Source organism: Papaver somniferum, unplaced genomic scaffold (assembly GCF_003573695.1).
Source record: "Papaver somniferum cultivar HN1 unplaced genomic scaffold, ASM357369v1 unplaced-scaffold_125, whole genome shotgun sequence".
NCBI lineage: Eukaryota > Viridiplantae > Streptophyta > Magnoliopsida > Ranunculales > Papaveraceae > Papaver > Papaver somniferum.
This window is the reverse complement of record NW_020621603.1, coordinates 12,678,624-12,695,027: the sequence shown is the minus strand read 5'-3', so window position 1 is coordinate 12,695,027 and position 16,404 is coordinate 12,678,624. Positions and strand designations below refer to the sequence as shown.

Sequence of the window (16,404 nt, the reverse complement as noted above, 5' to 3'; positions counted from 1 at the left end):
ATGGAAGTAGGAGAGGGAGTTGTTGAGGGGGTAGGATATGTATGGGAAATAGAAGTCGGAGAGGGAGAACGAGAATTAGGTATTGAAGTTGGTGGATGTGTAGGTATATTCTGGTTTTGGAAGGTGCGGAGCTGGTAGGATTAGAAAAGGGGAAATTGGGTACTGATGGAGTTGGTTGGACATGAGTGATAGGATATGGTTGTGGACCGTGTGGTTGAGAAGAGGATGCATACGGATGTTGGGTTTGTGGGGATGGTGAAGGTACTGGAGATATATGACGATTGGTAGTGGATACAGACCTAACAACTAGTTGATTTAAAGATGGCGGGGCTGGTGGAGGTACTGTAGGGGTTTTACTACTAAGAACAAGAATATTAGTAGTTTTCAAAGGAAAGGAAAATTGTTTTACCTGTTTAAATGATGACGATGAAAGTGGTTCCGCAGGGGCAGCAACAAACAAGAAGGAGTCTTCGACAAATATAACATGGCGAGACCAATAAATTCTTTTTGTAGGTATATGAAAACACTTGTAACCTTTTCTAGATGCATCGTATCCAAGAAATACACAAGGAGAGGAGCGTGGCTCCAATTTGTTAGAACGATAATCTCGGAGGTGGGGATAACACAAACATCCAAAGGTTTTGAGAGACAAATAATCAGGAACCTTATTAAAAAGTAATTCATATGGAGAGCAAGACCCAATTGGTGATGAAGGAACTCTATTCATGAGAAAAACAAGCCGTAAAAAATGCATCATACAAAAAATTGACTGGAACGGATGCCATAGAAAGCAAAGTTAAACCGGTTTCAACGATATATCTATGACGTCTTTCTACTAGACCATTTTGGGCGGAAGTGTGTGGACAAGATAATCTATGAAAAGTGCCATTGTCATGAAGAATGGGTTTAATACGATTGTATTCAGTCTCATTATCAGTTTGGAATTGTTTAATTTTTGTGCTAAAAATGTTTTCAACATGCTTGAAAAATAGCAAGAAAAGAGAGACAACATATGTTTTGTCGTGCATTGGATAAATCCAGGTAAAGCGGATAAATGCATCAACAAAGATAACATAATAACGGTAACCTTCATTAGATAAGATAGGTGCAGGACCCCAAACATACGAAATAATTAAATCCAATGGTTTGGAGTACACAATAGTACTAGAATGAAAAGGGAGTTTATGACTCTTATTCTCTAATCAAGACTGACAAAAAGAAACTTTGGAATTTGAAACCGGAAAATGATTACGAGACACCACAGACTTGACTGTTCGTAACATCGAATGACCTAAACGGTTGTGCCATGACTGCAATGAAGTTCGTTCTCCTACTAAAGCTGAAATTGAAGAACTAACGGGTCTCAATGTGTAGATACCATCTTTAAGCATGCCCCGCAACAATACCTTCCCCGTTTGTGGATCCTTTACAAGACAACTAGAATCATTAAATTCAAAGATGACATGATTATCACGGCAAAATTGGGACACAGATAGGAGATTATAGGAAATATGAGGAACATATAAGGTATTTGAGAGAAGAAAATTATGGGTGGGAGTGGGTAATAAGGCCGAACTTTTATGAGATATGGGTAAACTGGAACCACTAGCCACCTTTACCTGATCCGTGCCGGTGTATTCAGTAGGAGCACGAAGATGGGAAATATCGTTGGTCATATAAAAAGAGGCACCGCTGTCAGGAAGCCAATCATAAGTATAAACTGGTGCAACAGTGGTAGCATAAGCCGTTGGAGCAGAGCCTTGCGAAGGGTTGGGTCTTGAGTTCCTATTAGGCGTCTGCTTGCGAGGAGACTTATAGTTGCGATCAAAACGCTTCCAACAGTCTTGGGCAGCGTGGTGAAGTTTTTCACAGAGTTTACAAATAACAGGACTCACGCCGGTATTAGGTGAGGATACCTTTCCACAGTTGGAAGAAAACTTGACGGCAATCGCTTGAGGCTGCATAAGAGACTTATTCTGCTTGTCAATATGACGTTCATAAGACAAGAGGTGAGTCTCAAAAGTTTCAACAGTAAAACAATCCATTGATATTTGGATAAAAGCATAAATAGTTTCAAAAGATGAATCAAGTTCATCGAGTAAGATATGGCGAAGTTCCATATAGGATATAGGGTGGCCAGCAGAGGCGAGGGAATCCGCAAGTTGGTTAGCATGGGCTAATTATTCTGTAATAGATCTGTTACCCTTTTGAATATGCTGGAGTTCACGCCGAATAGCCAAAATATTAGCCTCGGATTTGAAGGCAAGCAACTCATCGATCTTCGTCCATGCCGTAGCACTAGAGGTACAACCACGAACTTTATCTAGAATAGGTGCCGAAAGGGATGAAAATAACCACCCAAGGAGGATTTTATCTTCACGAATCCAAGTGGTAAAGGTTGGATTTGGAAGACCATCAACAACAGAAGGTGGACGAGGCTTCGCGCCATTAAAGTAATGTTCAAGATCATAACCCTGGAGATAGGGTTCAAATTGTGCTTTCCAAAGCAAGAGATTCATGTTGTCAAGTTTGGTGGTAATTGCATTTTGAAGAACTGTCATGGACGATTTGAAAGAAGAGGTCGAAGACGAGATAGAAGAAGAGATGCTATGGTTAATAATGGGAATAGTCTCTGAGTTGGTAGAAGCGGAAGAGCTGGAAGTGGCCATAGGATCGATGTTAGGATGATATCAAGTTGGAATAAGGTATTTTCTGTAGGTTTCTCAATCGATGAGAATAACCCAAAAGAAAATTATATTTATAGACTAGTCTGTGATTACATTCTTAGATTACAAGGTGCGCATAACTTACTTATGGAAACAATATATACTGTCATGAAAGAATATATGCTGTCATAAAGAAAAACTAATCCTGGTTGTTTACAGACTGTACAAGGGCTGGTGACTGACATGCTCTAACAGAAACCCCTTCCAATTAACTTCAATACCCCCAAAATTTGTTGCTTAATCTTTTCATACAGCCACGAAATCCATCACCACTAGCGAAATCATTCACTTCGTACTGGTAGACGAAATCCATCACCACTAGAAACTGGTTCCACTGTCAAGACCTCTTCTTCTCGCTGATTTTTGGTTGAACTCAATTCATACCCCTTCAACTAGTCGAACTCCCGAATACGTTGTTGTTGTGTGTATTTCTCAGTTAAGAACCTCCGATCTCAGACCAGAACAAGCTCCCAAAATCCATCTACCACCATTGTCTTCACCGATTTTCACCCTTACTACTATCAATACCTTCATTTACATCTCATATGAACAAAATTGAGCACAACATTTCTGCCTAACCTAGCCGCTCAAATTCATTTTGGTAAGAAAAAAAACTGTTCTAGAGCCTTCTCTTAGATAAGAAAACCAAAAAAATAATTGTTGTACTGGGAGAAAGGACACGTGTCACTTTCTCTTCAGCCGCTAGTGGGCCGGGCTTGAGTGGTGCTCATACATAACATACAAGGCCATCCACATTTGTGCTCACAACTGACTTTGCTCATCTTTCTCGCAAACGCGGTTTAGCTCCTTGTTTACCCATTTGTTCTCCAGGCGAATGAAATTGCTCATATTTCTTATAAAAGTATTAAAACAATAGTTATTAACGAGATATCGAGACCTAACTAGTATAAATGCGGGTATAAAAGTGTCGCATTTGCGTGTTTATTAGTTTTCTAATTTATATAAAAACTATTTTCCATTTAATTACAAATATATTCTCTTTATTCCTTTACTCTTATCTGATTGAGTATTTTCTTCTGGTTTGTATCCATCTTGATTATGCAAGTTTTCTCTTCTTATTTATTGTAAGAAATTTCTAATTCTGGGTACCGGGTTATCATGGGTATACGATGAACTAGGGTCAAGAAAAAAACAACAACGTTGTTATTAGCTCACTTGAGGTTTGAAAGTTGCGTTGAAGAAAGATATTTTTTTAAATTGTGAAGTATCGGTTGTGAAAAGTTTATTTTTTTTAGATGATGATGATTGAATTATTGTTTTGAAAGGATTGGTTTTCATGTACGACTTAACTGAAACTAGACTTCCGATAAAAAAATTCTGCAGCAAGATCGTGACACTACAAAGCTAAAATAATAATAAAAAAAAACTTAATCATGGCCTTATCAATATACTAAGACTCCCTGATTTCTAAACAAAACAAAAGAAGAAAAATCATTATCAACTACTCTCTCTGTCCTTTTTTTATCTGTCCTAATTTCTATTTTGGTATGTCCCTTTTTATTTGTTCGCTCTGTTTATAGAAATACTTTTCCCTTAAAATATCAAATATATTTTTTATTTTTAATATCAAAATCTTAAATAATATCACCATATATAAGAAAAAAAACTTACTCAATATCTTTGTCTTAATTGTCATTCTTTTTCTAAATAAAAACATTTATAGATTGTTATAAAATTCATAATAAAACTTCTACTTATTCTTACATAACATTTATGGATACAAGAAATATAGAGATTTGCAGGTTTAGAAGGAGTAATTGATTAGGGGTACTGGTTAACATGGCTATATACATGGGAAAAGGATCAAAAAAAATTATGACAAAATCTCAAATTTCCATGGTCGAGTATATCTAAAGAGGAAATAATCTACAATTTCAATTTTCAATTTATTTTCCCTCTCTGATTTTGTCAAATTGTGGATTCCATAATAAAAGCAATATAAATGTGCTTTTATTTTCTTAAAATATTTCCTAAAATATTATGCTATCAAATTTAAGTTAATAATTTAGTTTTGGTAATAATATAACATTAAATAGGATAGTCAAGGGCTAGTCATGATATTTTATAGGATTTCCTTAATATCTTGACAAAATCAAAGCGGACTCTTAATTTAGGACGGAGGGAGTATTAATTATCACTAAGCTTATCATGAAGCAAGCTTTGATTGGAATAACCCATAATCCCTCTTTGAGTTTTTAATCAAATTCAAATTCATAATTCGTATTTTTCTGGAATCAAAGAAAGTGAAAGAAGCGGAATGAGCGGAGAGAGGTTAGAGATGAAAAGAGAAAATTAAAGAAAATTTTCACATAATAATTTCTTTTCTTTGAAGTTCTTTGTGATAAAAAATGTTATTCTCCAATTATAAGGGAGATGATTGGTAACCTCGCAGCAAGCTGCGTACCGACCCGTTTTTGAATGACAATCCCTATTTAACAGAAAAAAATTCCCAAGTTTGTCATGGAAATCATGACTGGCTATGCATCACCTCAATCTTTTCAGGAAAATCACCATGTCCTCCCCAAACTCACCAAGTTAGATAAATCTAAGATACCAAGTTCATACTCTGAGCTCTACACTTGTCCCAAGTATTTTTTGCGCTTACGCGTGACAACATTGGAGATAGCAAGGCCAGGCGCGAAAGAACGAACACCTACACCAGTGAATGGGGAAACCCATGTGCCATCAAAACACCTATCCTGGTCATTTTCCCAGTTATAAACAAGGATGTCGGCAAGCCTCAGAGATGAGCCATCATCAGATAAAAGCCCCAAAAAAACTTATTTCCTCGCAGGAACCAGCTTTAAAACAAGCATCAGCCAAGGTATCCCGAACGAGATCATCCGGAACTTAAGTCCTACGTCACTGGCACAATGCAGAGCATGGTCACCAAAAACATCAATCTCTCTACTGCAACTAGAACACGAGCTACCTTCCTCAAAAATTGGGATATCCAAATGGTAACATACGAACGAGGCAAACTGACGAGGTTCAATATTCTGATTAAGCCAACTAATAGGAATGGCCTAGAGATAGTCATGGGCATGGTCTGTTTTGTTGCATTTCCATAATACTAAGTCACACTCTGGCATGGAATACTTTTTAAGCATTTCTTTCTTCACCGTCTCGGAGTACGGAACTTTCAGGGTTCTCATAAGGTGGGGACAGTGTCAACGAGGATAAAAGAAGAAGGAAGAGAGCCACAAAATAGTATGTAACTGTCAATAACGGACTGGAAAGTGGAGCTGGTGCCCGTAACTGAAGCATTGCGTAGAATATTGTCCTGCAAATTTTTAGTTTGAGCATAAGAAGCAAGGAAATAATAATACACAATATTAGACACGGTGTATACACCTAATCCTCATCTCTGAGAGGGAGTAAAGAAATGTGCTGTTGTAGTGGGCCGAAACCAGGGACATCCCCGGTGATCAATTAGCGTAAATGCTGAAAAAGATGGTTGTCAAACTGGGCTTGAGCTTGCTGCACGGCCGATGGGCAAGTTGTACGCATGGAAAAGTATAAACGGGAAACACCAGAGCAACTACGAAGAAATACCAACTCACTTTGTGGGTCCCTCGGCATCCGGATAGAATCTATCAAATGTATGGTCTTGTTCACCCTGTCCAAAACCCTTTGAGCACAAAACTGGATTTCCAGACTAACAGGCCCACCAAGGAGCTTAACCCCACTAAAATTCCTGCTAATGTTATCAGGAAAAGCACCTGGTGCAATACTACGTCGATCGACTGTAGGCCAAAACAAATCTGTTTTGGAAACATTAAGATGTAACCCCATCAGATGTTCAACCATCTGTATAATAATTGCAAGCGCCTTAGAGACCTCTACAATATCACCTATAAGTGTACCATGATCCAAATAGCAGGCCTGAATGTCTAGGTCACACAAACTATCGATTTTCTTCACTAGAGGATGCAAATCAAGAGCGAAAAGAAGAGGTCCAACGAGGTCACCTTGTTGAACGCCCTGCGTAGACGGAAGGACGGTGTCTCTGTAGTATAAACGAGTAGGCTTAGCATAGCATAATTCAATCCATCTCGGTATAGCAGGACAACTACATCTGGCTTCAAGGATTAAGGTTGTTCTATCCACCAAGTTAAAAGCGTTGCTGAAATCCACAAGAACCATAAACATATTGTCTTGATGACCTTTAATATCTAGGAGGCTATTGAACGAATGAAGAATATCCTCACCACCATATGGATTACCCACACCAAACTGAAAATCTCCAAGGTACAGTGCCATCTCTTTACCCACTGCAGATGCGGCTAATTTCAAAACCAACCTCCTCCAAATAGTCCCAAAAATAATGGGTCTAGTTCTACCTCATGGTTTCAACAAAGGTGTGAGTGGAGCGTTCGCAATAAACTCACCTAACTCACGAGGACAATGTCCGGCAAGCCAAAGATTAACCAGTTTAGTAATTCAAGTAAGAAGGTCATCCTCCATTGTAGTTGCAGAGCCACTAAGAGATCCAACAAGGTATTATGCTCGTAATCCATCTCTTTCACAAGATGTTCCCTTAGGGAAGCTTTTCAAACCACCTACAACTGCAGAGACATTAACATAGATAACAGGGGTGTTAATGGCCGAATTTGGGATGGTGGGTGGCAGAGCATATGGATGCTTGAGCTGCAACTCGGCAAGCGTCTCCGGAGATTGATGAACAATACCATTCGAACTAAGGACCCTAATGACAATAGTGAAGTGGTCGCAACTAATCTTCTTCCGGACTGCATTTAAACTCGTCTTATGTTTCTTCTTTGGCTTCTTGGATGCGAGCTTGTCAGTCTACGAAGACAGCTCGAATAGCATGTGAACCAAAGTCCCACAACCATTGGTTTCCCTCCATACACTCAGCGCCTGATTAATACTCATAAACTGCATCTTCTTGCGATTGCCAGACATCTCCTCCGTAGCTTTGGTGGGGGTGGAAATGCCAAGAGTACACATAGATAGCAGGAGAAGTTGAATCCATGATGTTAAATCCAGAGGTCTAAGAAACACACTATCGATTGCAGACTTTAAATTTCGTGAAAAATTTAGTCTACAAGGAATAGGTATGCTAGACACAGTTTAAAACTGTTTTTGGTACATGAGGTTGAGTAATCCAGATTGAGTATATTAGAGTTTCCTTCGTCGAAAGTGTCAGGAATTAAACTGCAGATAGGAGTAGTACATACAGGTTTGTCAATACCATGAATGAGAACTCCATTTCAAGGCCCTGGAATAACATCACCAGGGTATAACCTACAAACTCTACTCAAAGCATGTAGATACATGTAGTCAGTGAAAATCCACATTTGCAACGAGTTAGGACCTCCTCCAACACAAAATAAACCTCTGCCTTTGTAATCCTCTCTCTACATGCAGCTTTCCGTTCAACAGAAGCAAGGTGCTGAGAATTTAAGGGCCTCTTTGGTAGCGTTTTTAAAAAAAAAATTCTGTTTTACAAAACGTTAAAAACGGAAAACAGCTAAAAACATGTTTGGTAGAGAATTATTTTCTAAAATAGAATTACTTTTACACTAAAAACAGAAAACGAAGAAATGTTGTTTTCACTGTTTTCATTTTTTAGTTTTTTCTTACTTCTTTCGCTCTTTACTCCCTGTCGCCAGCTCTTTCACCCTATACTCTCTTCACATCACATCACATCCTCTCCTCCTTCTTTCTAACTTACTATTGTTACTACCATACCTTGGTTATGTAACTTTAATGTCCATTAATCTTTAAGGTATCGTTAAATTGAGTTCCAATATTAAGTAACGCCGTGACTTTACAAATCAACACAGTTAAGAGATAAAATAAAGTACAAGAAGATAATTGTGAGTGGTGACTGTAGATTCTCGTTGATTATAGGCTGTAGACTACCTACTTAACTTCGTTGTCTTTCAGCTGTTCAGTTTCACGCTGTTTGATGTTCGGTTTCACCAGTTGTAAATACGCAGCGTAGCTGTTTGATGAATTGCCACAACGAACCCTCTGATTCTTTAAGTATGCGAGGTAGCTACACAATTCAGAATCCATGGAAAACAATATCCTCCAAACTAGAACAAATTTACATTGAATGTGCTCGGAGGTTTAGTGAACATCATGTCGAATCTCGCAATCATTTTCTTTTTTTCCACATCCACCAATATGATCGGTTCACTATTTAATAGTATATACACTCTGGTTACAACTTAGAATTGATCTTCCGGAATATGTTTTCAAAAACAATTTTGAAGTTCCATACCAAACACTTCTTTTAATTAATAAAAAAAAATAAAAACAAGAAAAAATGATATATTTTGAAAACAATTACTAAAATGATTTTAGAAAATAGTTTTTAAAAACGCTATCAAACATGCTCTAAATGCCCAAGAATAGAACCCTTAGCAAAACGTCCTCCAACCCCATTATGGCATCGGTCAAAATCTTTGAATGGACAATGAAGGGTCGCATCGCACTGGAATCAGTTGGGAGCCTAGCTGTAAGCCGAGGGGTGCCCTTTGGATTCAAAATCAGCGTTGATAACTAACCCGAGCCCAAACGTCAGGTTTTAACGGGGCCGCTACGGTTTCCCCTCCCAAATCACCCTCCGACCGAGAACCCTAATAAAACCAGAAAAACTCTTTCTCTCCTCTTAAAGCTTGTACAAAAAGATGAAAGAAATCAGACCCCGTAACAATGAGAAGGGAGGAAAAAAGAGATGAAAGAAGGTAATCATGCTTCAGAGTCTCATTTAGCTTTAAACAAGGTTATAGATCTGGATCAGCTTTAAAATGCTTCGGATGAATTATGAACTGAAATTTCTGAAATCAGCTAAATCTGTATTAGATCTTTGTGCTGCACCCAAGGTAGTTTTGGTATTGGTGTTGATGTTCGTCCGATTAAAGCTATTCAAGGTGCAATTCAGTTATAGAAGATATCACCACTGCTAATACATGAAGGCTCTCCTGATGTTGGTTGTAAAGATAGAGATATAGCTGAAGAAGCTATGACCACTTTGGTTATCAAGTCAATTAAAATAGCAACCGAGTTTTTGTCACCCGAGGGACTTTTGTGACTAAGGTAACATAATATTTTGATTCTGCTAGTGTGGCAAGTATTAAAATTGAAATTTGGGTACTATTAGGTTCTAATTTGTTAACAAACCGAAAAAAACTTTTGAAATGGTTTCTTATGAAGTTCTGAATTTCGATTAGTTGTTGCTGTTGTTTTTATCTTAATTGTTGTTATCAAACAAATTACAAATGATTATGTTTCCCCGAGGCTAGTCTTTCGGTATGTTCATTGCTAGTAAAATCGAACCCCATGCTGATGTTGTTGATACTTGAAAGCAATCGTCATCTACTGTCTAGGGTATGTAAGAGTTCTGTTTCTTTGTCACAGAGGTTAATTGTCTTACTTTCGCCTCTTTACTAACTCACATATCAGATACGGGGTTTGTGTTACAGTTATTTTTTAAAGCATAGCTAGAGACTCATCCCCACGTGAAGTATATTTTCGATGTTGAACATGAAAAATGTAGTGCAAAGTCATTTTACACCTAACAACTTAATAATTATACGAATAATCTTGGTATTAAATATTTACCACTACACCTTTCTTTTATTGGAAAAGCAAGACCTTGAGCATCTTCTTGAGTATGTATTACCAAAATATTCATCCATGCATTAAGCATAAACTTATTAGTCCCTCAGATATAGATGTTGTAAGGACACATCTCATCCCCCGCCACGTATCCGCAAAGAAACACGTGGGAGACATGTATCCCAGGGCATCAAGATATTATGCCACATAGGAGTAGCCCAGAAACATGTCTCAGCTACACAAGTCCTTCATCTGGCGCATCCGGCGGCTAAGAACCAAGGAGTACTGAAGATAAGGACTACTACGAAAAACTGAAGCAGACCCAAGGAGTCACTTTACTACATCCCGAGGTAGATCCCAGATCAACGACAAGGGTTATCCCAGCTGACACGGACATGACAGGGGCAGTAGACAACTGTATGGCGAATGCAGGTGGCCCAATCACCCGCATTAAACACCCGAAGATAGAGTACGTGTCGACCAGCCTATGGAGGGAACGAAGACAATTGCTCGGGACTAGACCCATAACGCTGGGGGTATCGAGTTACAAGAAGACACCAGCGGGATTGGCACAAAGCATAAGATGATAAGGTTTCAACGGTCTTCAGAAGTGGACCCCACGTAGTAACCCTATAAATACCCCTCTCCACTAAGAGAAAAGGGGTCGACCAATCCATAGCAACTAGAAGAGAGCATAGGAGAGAGAAAGAGAAATAGGGAGAGTAAGTAAACCCCTCATTTCCACTGACCTATGTATACTTTAAAGTCATTCGACTAATTTTGTAACCATTCAATACATAGTGCAACACCAACCCCGTGGATGTAGGCCTTAGTGCTGAACCATGTAAATCTCTGTCTTATTTACATTTCAGCACTTTACATTCAGCTTTTTGCATCATGCATTTTACATTTATACTTCGATCTTTATTTATTCTATTATACGACTAGACAATGACGAGCCCGAAGGCTCTGAGTCGATGAATCGATGTAATCACCTCCCCTTACGCATACAACGCACGATTTCTGATATAATGTGTATGCGAACAATGCTTGTGAACTAGTGGATGCCATCGTGATTTATGTGTTCAAAATCTGGCGCTAGAAACAGGGACTTTGTCCCGGTAAAAGATTTATCCTGTGATTTACGCACTGTCTGCTCCGAGCACCGTTCTCTGAAAATAACAGCGCTTGGAGCTTTTCTCGTTTCAGCATCTAAAAATAGCGTCTTAATAGATATATCCATGCATCTTTCAGTAGATCCAGGTCTTGGCAAAAGCTTTTCAAGTTTTGCATCTTTAAAAAACGAAACCCATGAGTAGATCTGTGTTTATTTCAGTAGATCTGCATCTTTGAAGGCATTTTTAAGCTTTTACCTTTGAGAAATAAAACCCATGAGTAGATCCACGTTTATTTCAGTAGATCTGCATCTTCGAAAACGTTTTCAAGCTTTTACCTTTGAAAAAACGAAAACAATGGATAGACCATCTTCAAAAGTATTTTCATACACCCGCTAGTAATTATGCATCTTTGAAATAATTTTAAAGCCAGCATCTCCGAAAACCAAAATATTTGATTAGAACTGTATCTTCATCAGCGGGCTCTACGTTAGGACCCCGTTTCCTTTCAAACTACGCATATTAGTAATTGAACTTATATAATAGGCCAAAGGAAGTCAAGAGACCTGATACCTCTGAAGAGGGGAATAATAGCCGGATAATCTTTTCTTATCTTCAGGGTCTAATTTCCATAACCCAGCTAACAAGTTCCCCGCGGACTCCATTTTCTTTGTATACCTTCTATCTGTTGCAGAAGCCATCAGAAATGGAGAAAAACAAAGATGCAGGAAAAACGAAGGTCTCATCAAAAGAAACACCGAGGACAACGCCAGTTATGACTAGGAGAAAGCAGAAGGGTGAAAAGCTCACAGTCGTGGACAAGACGCAGGATAAAGCGGAGAGCACCGTGCCCTTAGATGCCAGCGCTATTGCAACGGAAGCACTAAAGGCCGCGGCAGCCAAAGCTGGGGCACCAAAAACCGGGGCATCCAGAATGGGAGCCTCCAAAGTGATTGCTGCCACCCGAACGCATGAACATCGTGAAGGGATGGCGGAGTTCATGGTACAACAGCCTCTATATGGAATGCCGCCCACCAACGAACCGAATTCACCCCTACCGGCCGATCAACCGCTCCTAATAACGAATCAACCCACGCAGTAATCAGCGGAGTATCAAAACGCGCACGTGGATCCACCAGAATCGCCGGTACAAATCGTTGACGAAGACCATACGAGGGCGGCTGGGGAACAGATGCAAGTAGGAACGCCAAATCAAGGATCAAACCACTCTGCTCGGATGATGGCACAGCTTGAGGAATTGAGAAAGAACCAGAAGACGTACACATACGTTGTAGCGCTGCTAGCTCAGAAAAACCAACAACTCAAAGAAAGGATTACCCGTAGTGCAGAAGCGGGAAATCAATTCCATGGCACCAATACTGAACCGAGACCGAAGAATGGTGGTAACTGACAACCCAGCGCCGCTAAACCAGAGGGGCACTAGAGGAAATCGAAGATATGATCCTGACTACCATCCGGATGACTCAGACTACTTCGATAATGATACCCCAAGGTCAGGACAATCCTTTATCCCAGAGAAACACCAACGTGCAGTGGAGGATCTTCGTGCCGAAATGATGGCAGAGATCAAGAAGTTGAAAACTAGGCAAGGAGGTGGAAGGTTGGAGCAAGTGATGCAGGAAGAAAACACTACCCCGCTGACACAGTACTTAGCCAAAGCTTTCATCCCACATAAATGTCCAGTTCCGGCCTTCGAGTGCTATGATGGATCCAACGATCCCGCAACCCATCTTCGGTATTATAATCGAATGATGGCACAATGGGATTACGAAGACGCCATACTGTGCAGATACTTCCCTTCAAGTCTGAAAGGTTCCGCGTTGTCCTGGTTCGACAATTTACCGGCAAATTCCATCGATTCTTACGAGCAGCTTACCGAAAAATTCTTGGCGACCTACATGTATAAAAAGGTCGTCAACACCGGAATGGATAAACTCTTCTCACTGTCAATTAAGTACAAGGAAACAATCAGGGAATACACCGACAGATGGCATAAAATATATCAAGCCATCGAAAAAGTGGATTCGGTAGTTAACATCAACTGCTACAAATTGGGTCTAGACAGGATGAGTCCCCTGTTTGTCGAGATCCACGGCACCATCCCCGCTACCGAAGGAGATCTTCGAGTAGTCATAGAAAAACATGCAAGGTTAGAGGAGATCCAACGAGAGAATCCCAGAGCTCAGACTCAGCGTCCCTCACGCACGAATTCTGTAGAACAAGCTAACAGATCCAAGAGAGGCAACTCAGATGAACGACCCAGCGAGGACAGAAGAGAACGAAGAGATGATCGACGAAGGGATGACCGAAAATTCGAAGACCAGGTCTATACGAAGCTAAACACAAGCTATTCACGCATCCTGAAGGAAATCAAGGGTCGGGAAAATATTGACTGGCCATGGTCCAAGGGAAAGCAGCCCCCAAGATCATAAAAGTCGAGAGAATACTGTGAATATCACTGTTTCAGTGGTCACCAAACAGAGAAATGCAAGAATCTCAAGATAATGATGCAAAAGTTGATTGACGCAGGAGATCTTAAACAATATGTACAGAGGACTAGCACCGAAGAAAGGGCTAAACGGAGCAAGCAGGTTCAGCTACCTGAAGGAAACCGCACCCTTAACACCATCTCATGTTCTGAGACCACGGGGCCATCTCTAACTGCCCAGATAGGTAAAAGATTGAGAAAGCAGTTTGAAGACTATTGTGAGCTGTACAAAATCGACGGGGAAGAAGTGGATGAACACGAACAATGGATGGACGCACCAATGGTCTTCGACACGGACGACGTCGAAGAAGATATGGAGGACCATAACGACCCTCTAGTTCTCACGCTGCCAGTAGCCGGGTGCAACATCAAGAAGATCCTCATCGATGGAGGAATCTCAGTCAACGTTTTATTCTATGATAAATTCAAACGAATGGAACTCAACGATGAACAACTGTTATCTTCGTACTACACTATCTACGGTTTTAACGGAGCAGCCACGAAGCCTTTAGGAGACATTGTCCTGCAAGTAGACGCAGGGCCAATGAAGGTCGACACCCGGTTCAGTGTGGTGGATTCATCATCACCTTATAATGCCATAATTGGCCGAGGATGGGTACACAAACTCAAGGGAGTAGCGGCTACTTACCACCAATACCTTAGGTTTCCAACTCCCCAAGGGGTAATGGAAATAAAAGGAGACCAGGTCATTGCGCGAGAATGTCAAACTTTGCAGAATCAGCTTAATAACGAACAGGATGAGCAGCGAAAGTCCCGAAGATCTCAAAACAAAGAAGCTGCAAAAGAGAAAGCGATCGACACCTATCTGGAAGAAATCTCTGGCAGAAGCCTTTCAAAGGAGAATACGGTTGGAAACGCATAGGAAAGTACCTCTGCCACAAAAGAAGATGAGGAGCCTATCAAATAGCAACTAAAGAATGTTCCTCTCCTAGGGGAACCGAAGCCCACGTTTACACCCGTGGAAGCAGTGAAAGAAGTCAACATAGGGACGGAAGAAACTCCAAGGATGATCAAAATTGGAACTCTTATGGAAAAGGAAAAAGAGGCATCCTTGATCAAGCTACTCGTGGAATACGCAGATGTCTTCGCTTGGAAGCTAGGTGACATGTCGAGAATCGATCCAAAGCTAATCCATCATGAACTTCGTATAAAGCCCGTCACACCACCTTTCAGACATAAGGTGCGGAAAGTAGCACCAGAATACCACAAAGCAGTCGAAACGGAACTCCGTAAGTTACTAGTAGCATGGTTCATCAAAGAAGTCAAATATCCAACATGGATTTCGAACATGGTAATCGTACCAAAAAAGAATGACGGGGTTAGAATATGCATTGATTTTACCAACCTCAATAAAGCATGCCCTAAAGACAGTTATCCGCTACCGAGCATCGACCAACTGGTCGAAGATGTCGAAGGATACGAAGAGATGTCATTTATGGACGGGTACTCTGGGTACAACCAACTGTTCCTAACAAAGGAAGATCAACAACATACAACGTTTTATACCCCGCATGGCCTCTACTGTTACGTAAGAATGCCTTTCGGACTACGAAATGCAGGGGCAACATATCAAAGAATGGTGGATGCTATTTTCAAACCATGGATCGGGAACAACTTGGAAGTCTATGTTGACGATATGCTCGTCAAGAGCAAGCTGCGCAAGGATCACGACCAAGATATGAGGGATATCTTCCAAGAAATGAGGAAACACAACATGAAAGTGAACCCAGAAAAATGTACTTTCGGCGTCACCTCAGGAAAGTTCCTCGGATATATGGTGACAAAGAGGGGCATCGAAGTAGATCCTGCTAAGATTCAATCCATTGTGGGAATGCCATCCCCAAGGAACCTAAAAAAAGTTCAAAAACTCAACGGTTCACTAGCTACTGGGAAGATTCATATCCAGATCTTCAGACAGGTGCAAACATTTCTTTAACATACTCAAAAAAGGGAGCAAGTTCGAATGAACGGAAGAATGCGAGGAAGCCTTTCAAAAAATCAAGGACTTCCTGGCTGAGATCCCCATCTTGCAAAAACCCGATCCCGAGGAGGTTTTGGCCCTATACATAGCAGCAACATAGGATGCAGTCAGCGCAGTTCTGGTCAAAACCAACACGAAGATAGAACAACCCATCTACTACGTCAGCAAAACCCTCAACATAGCAGAAAGAAATTACACGAAGATTGAGCAACTTATCTTGGCGTTAGTATGGGAAACCTTCAAGCTAAGGACCTACTTCTTGACCCACTACATCAGTGTCCCATGTAAAGCCCCGCTAGAATCAGTCCTCAAAAGTGCGGGGAAGGTAGGGAGAATTGCAAAATGGAACACACATCTCGACCAATTCAACATCATCCATGAACTCCAGCATTCCCGAAAATCACAAGTCTTAGCGGATTTCCTAGCAGATCTACCGCT

The 16,404-nt window shown here is 40.4% G+C and overlaps 2 protein-coding genes across 2 annotated transcripts; both read left to right on the top strand.

Annotated features, from left to right (window-relative positions):
• Positions 1 to 12,852: 12,852 nt before the first annotated feature.
• On the top strand, positions 12,853 to 13,908 carry LOC113331317. Its single transcript, XM_026578039.1, has one exon. It carries the CDS (start codon positions 12,853 to 12,855, stop codon positions 13,906 to 13,908), a length of 1,056 nt encoding a protein of 351 aa, XP_026433824.1.
• A 72-nt stretch (positions 13,909 to 13,980) lies between these two features.
• Positions 13,981 to 14,847, top strand: LOC113331316. Its single transcript, XM_026578037.1, has one exon. It carries the CDS (start codon positions 13,981 to 13,983, stop codon positions 14,845 to 14,847), a length of 867 nt encoding a protein of 288 aa, XP_026433822.1.
• Positions 14,848 to 16,404: the final 1,557 nt, after the last annotated feature.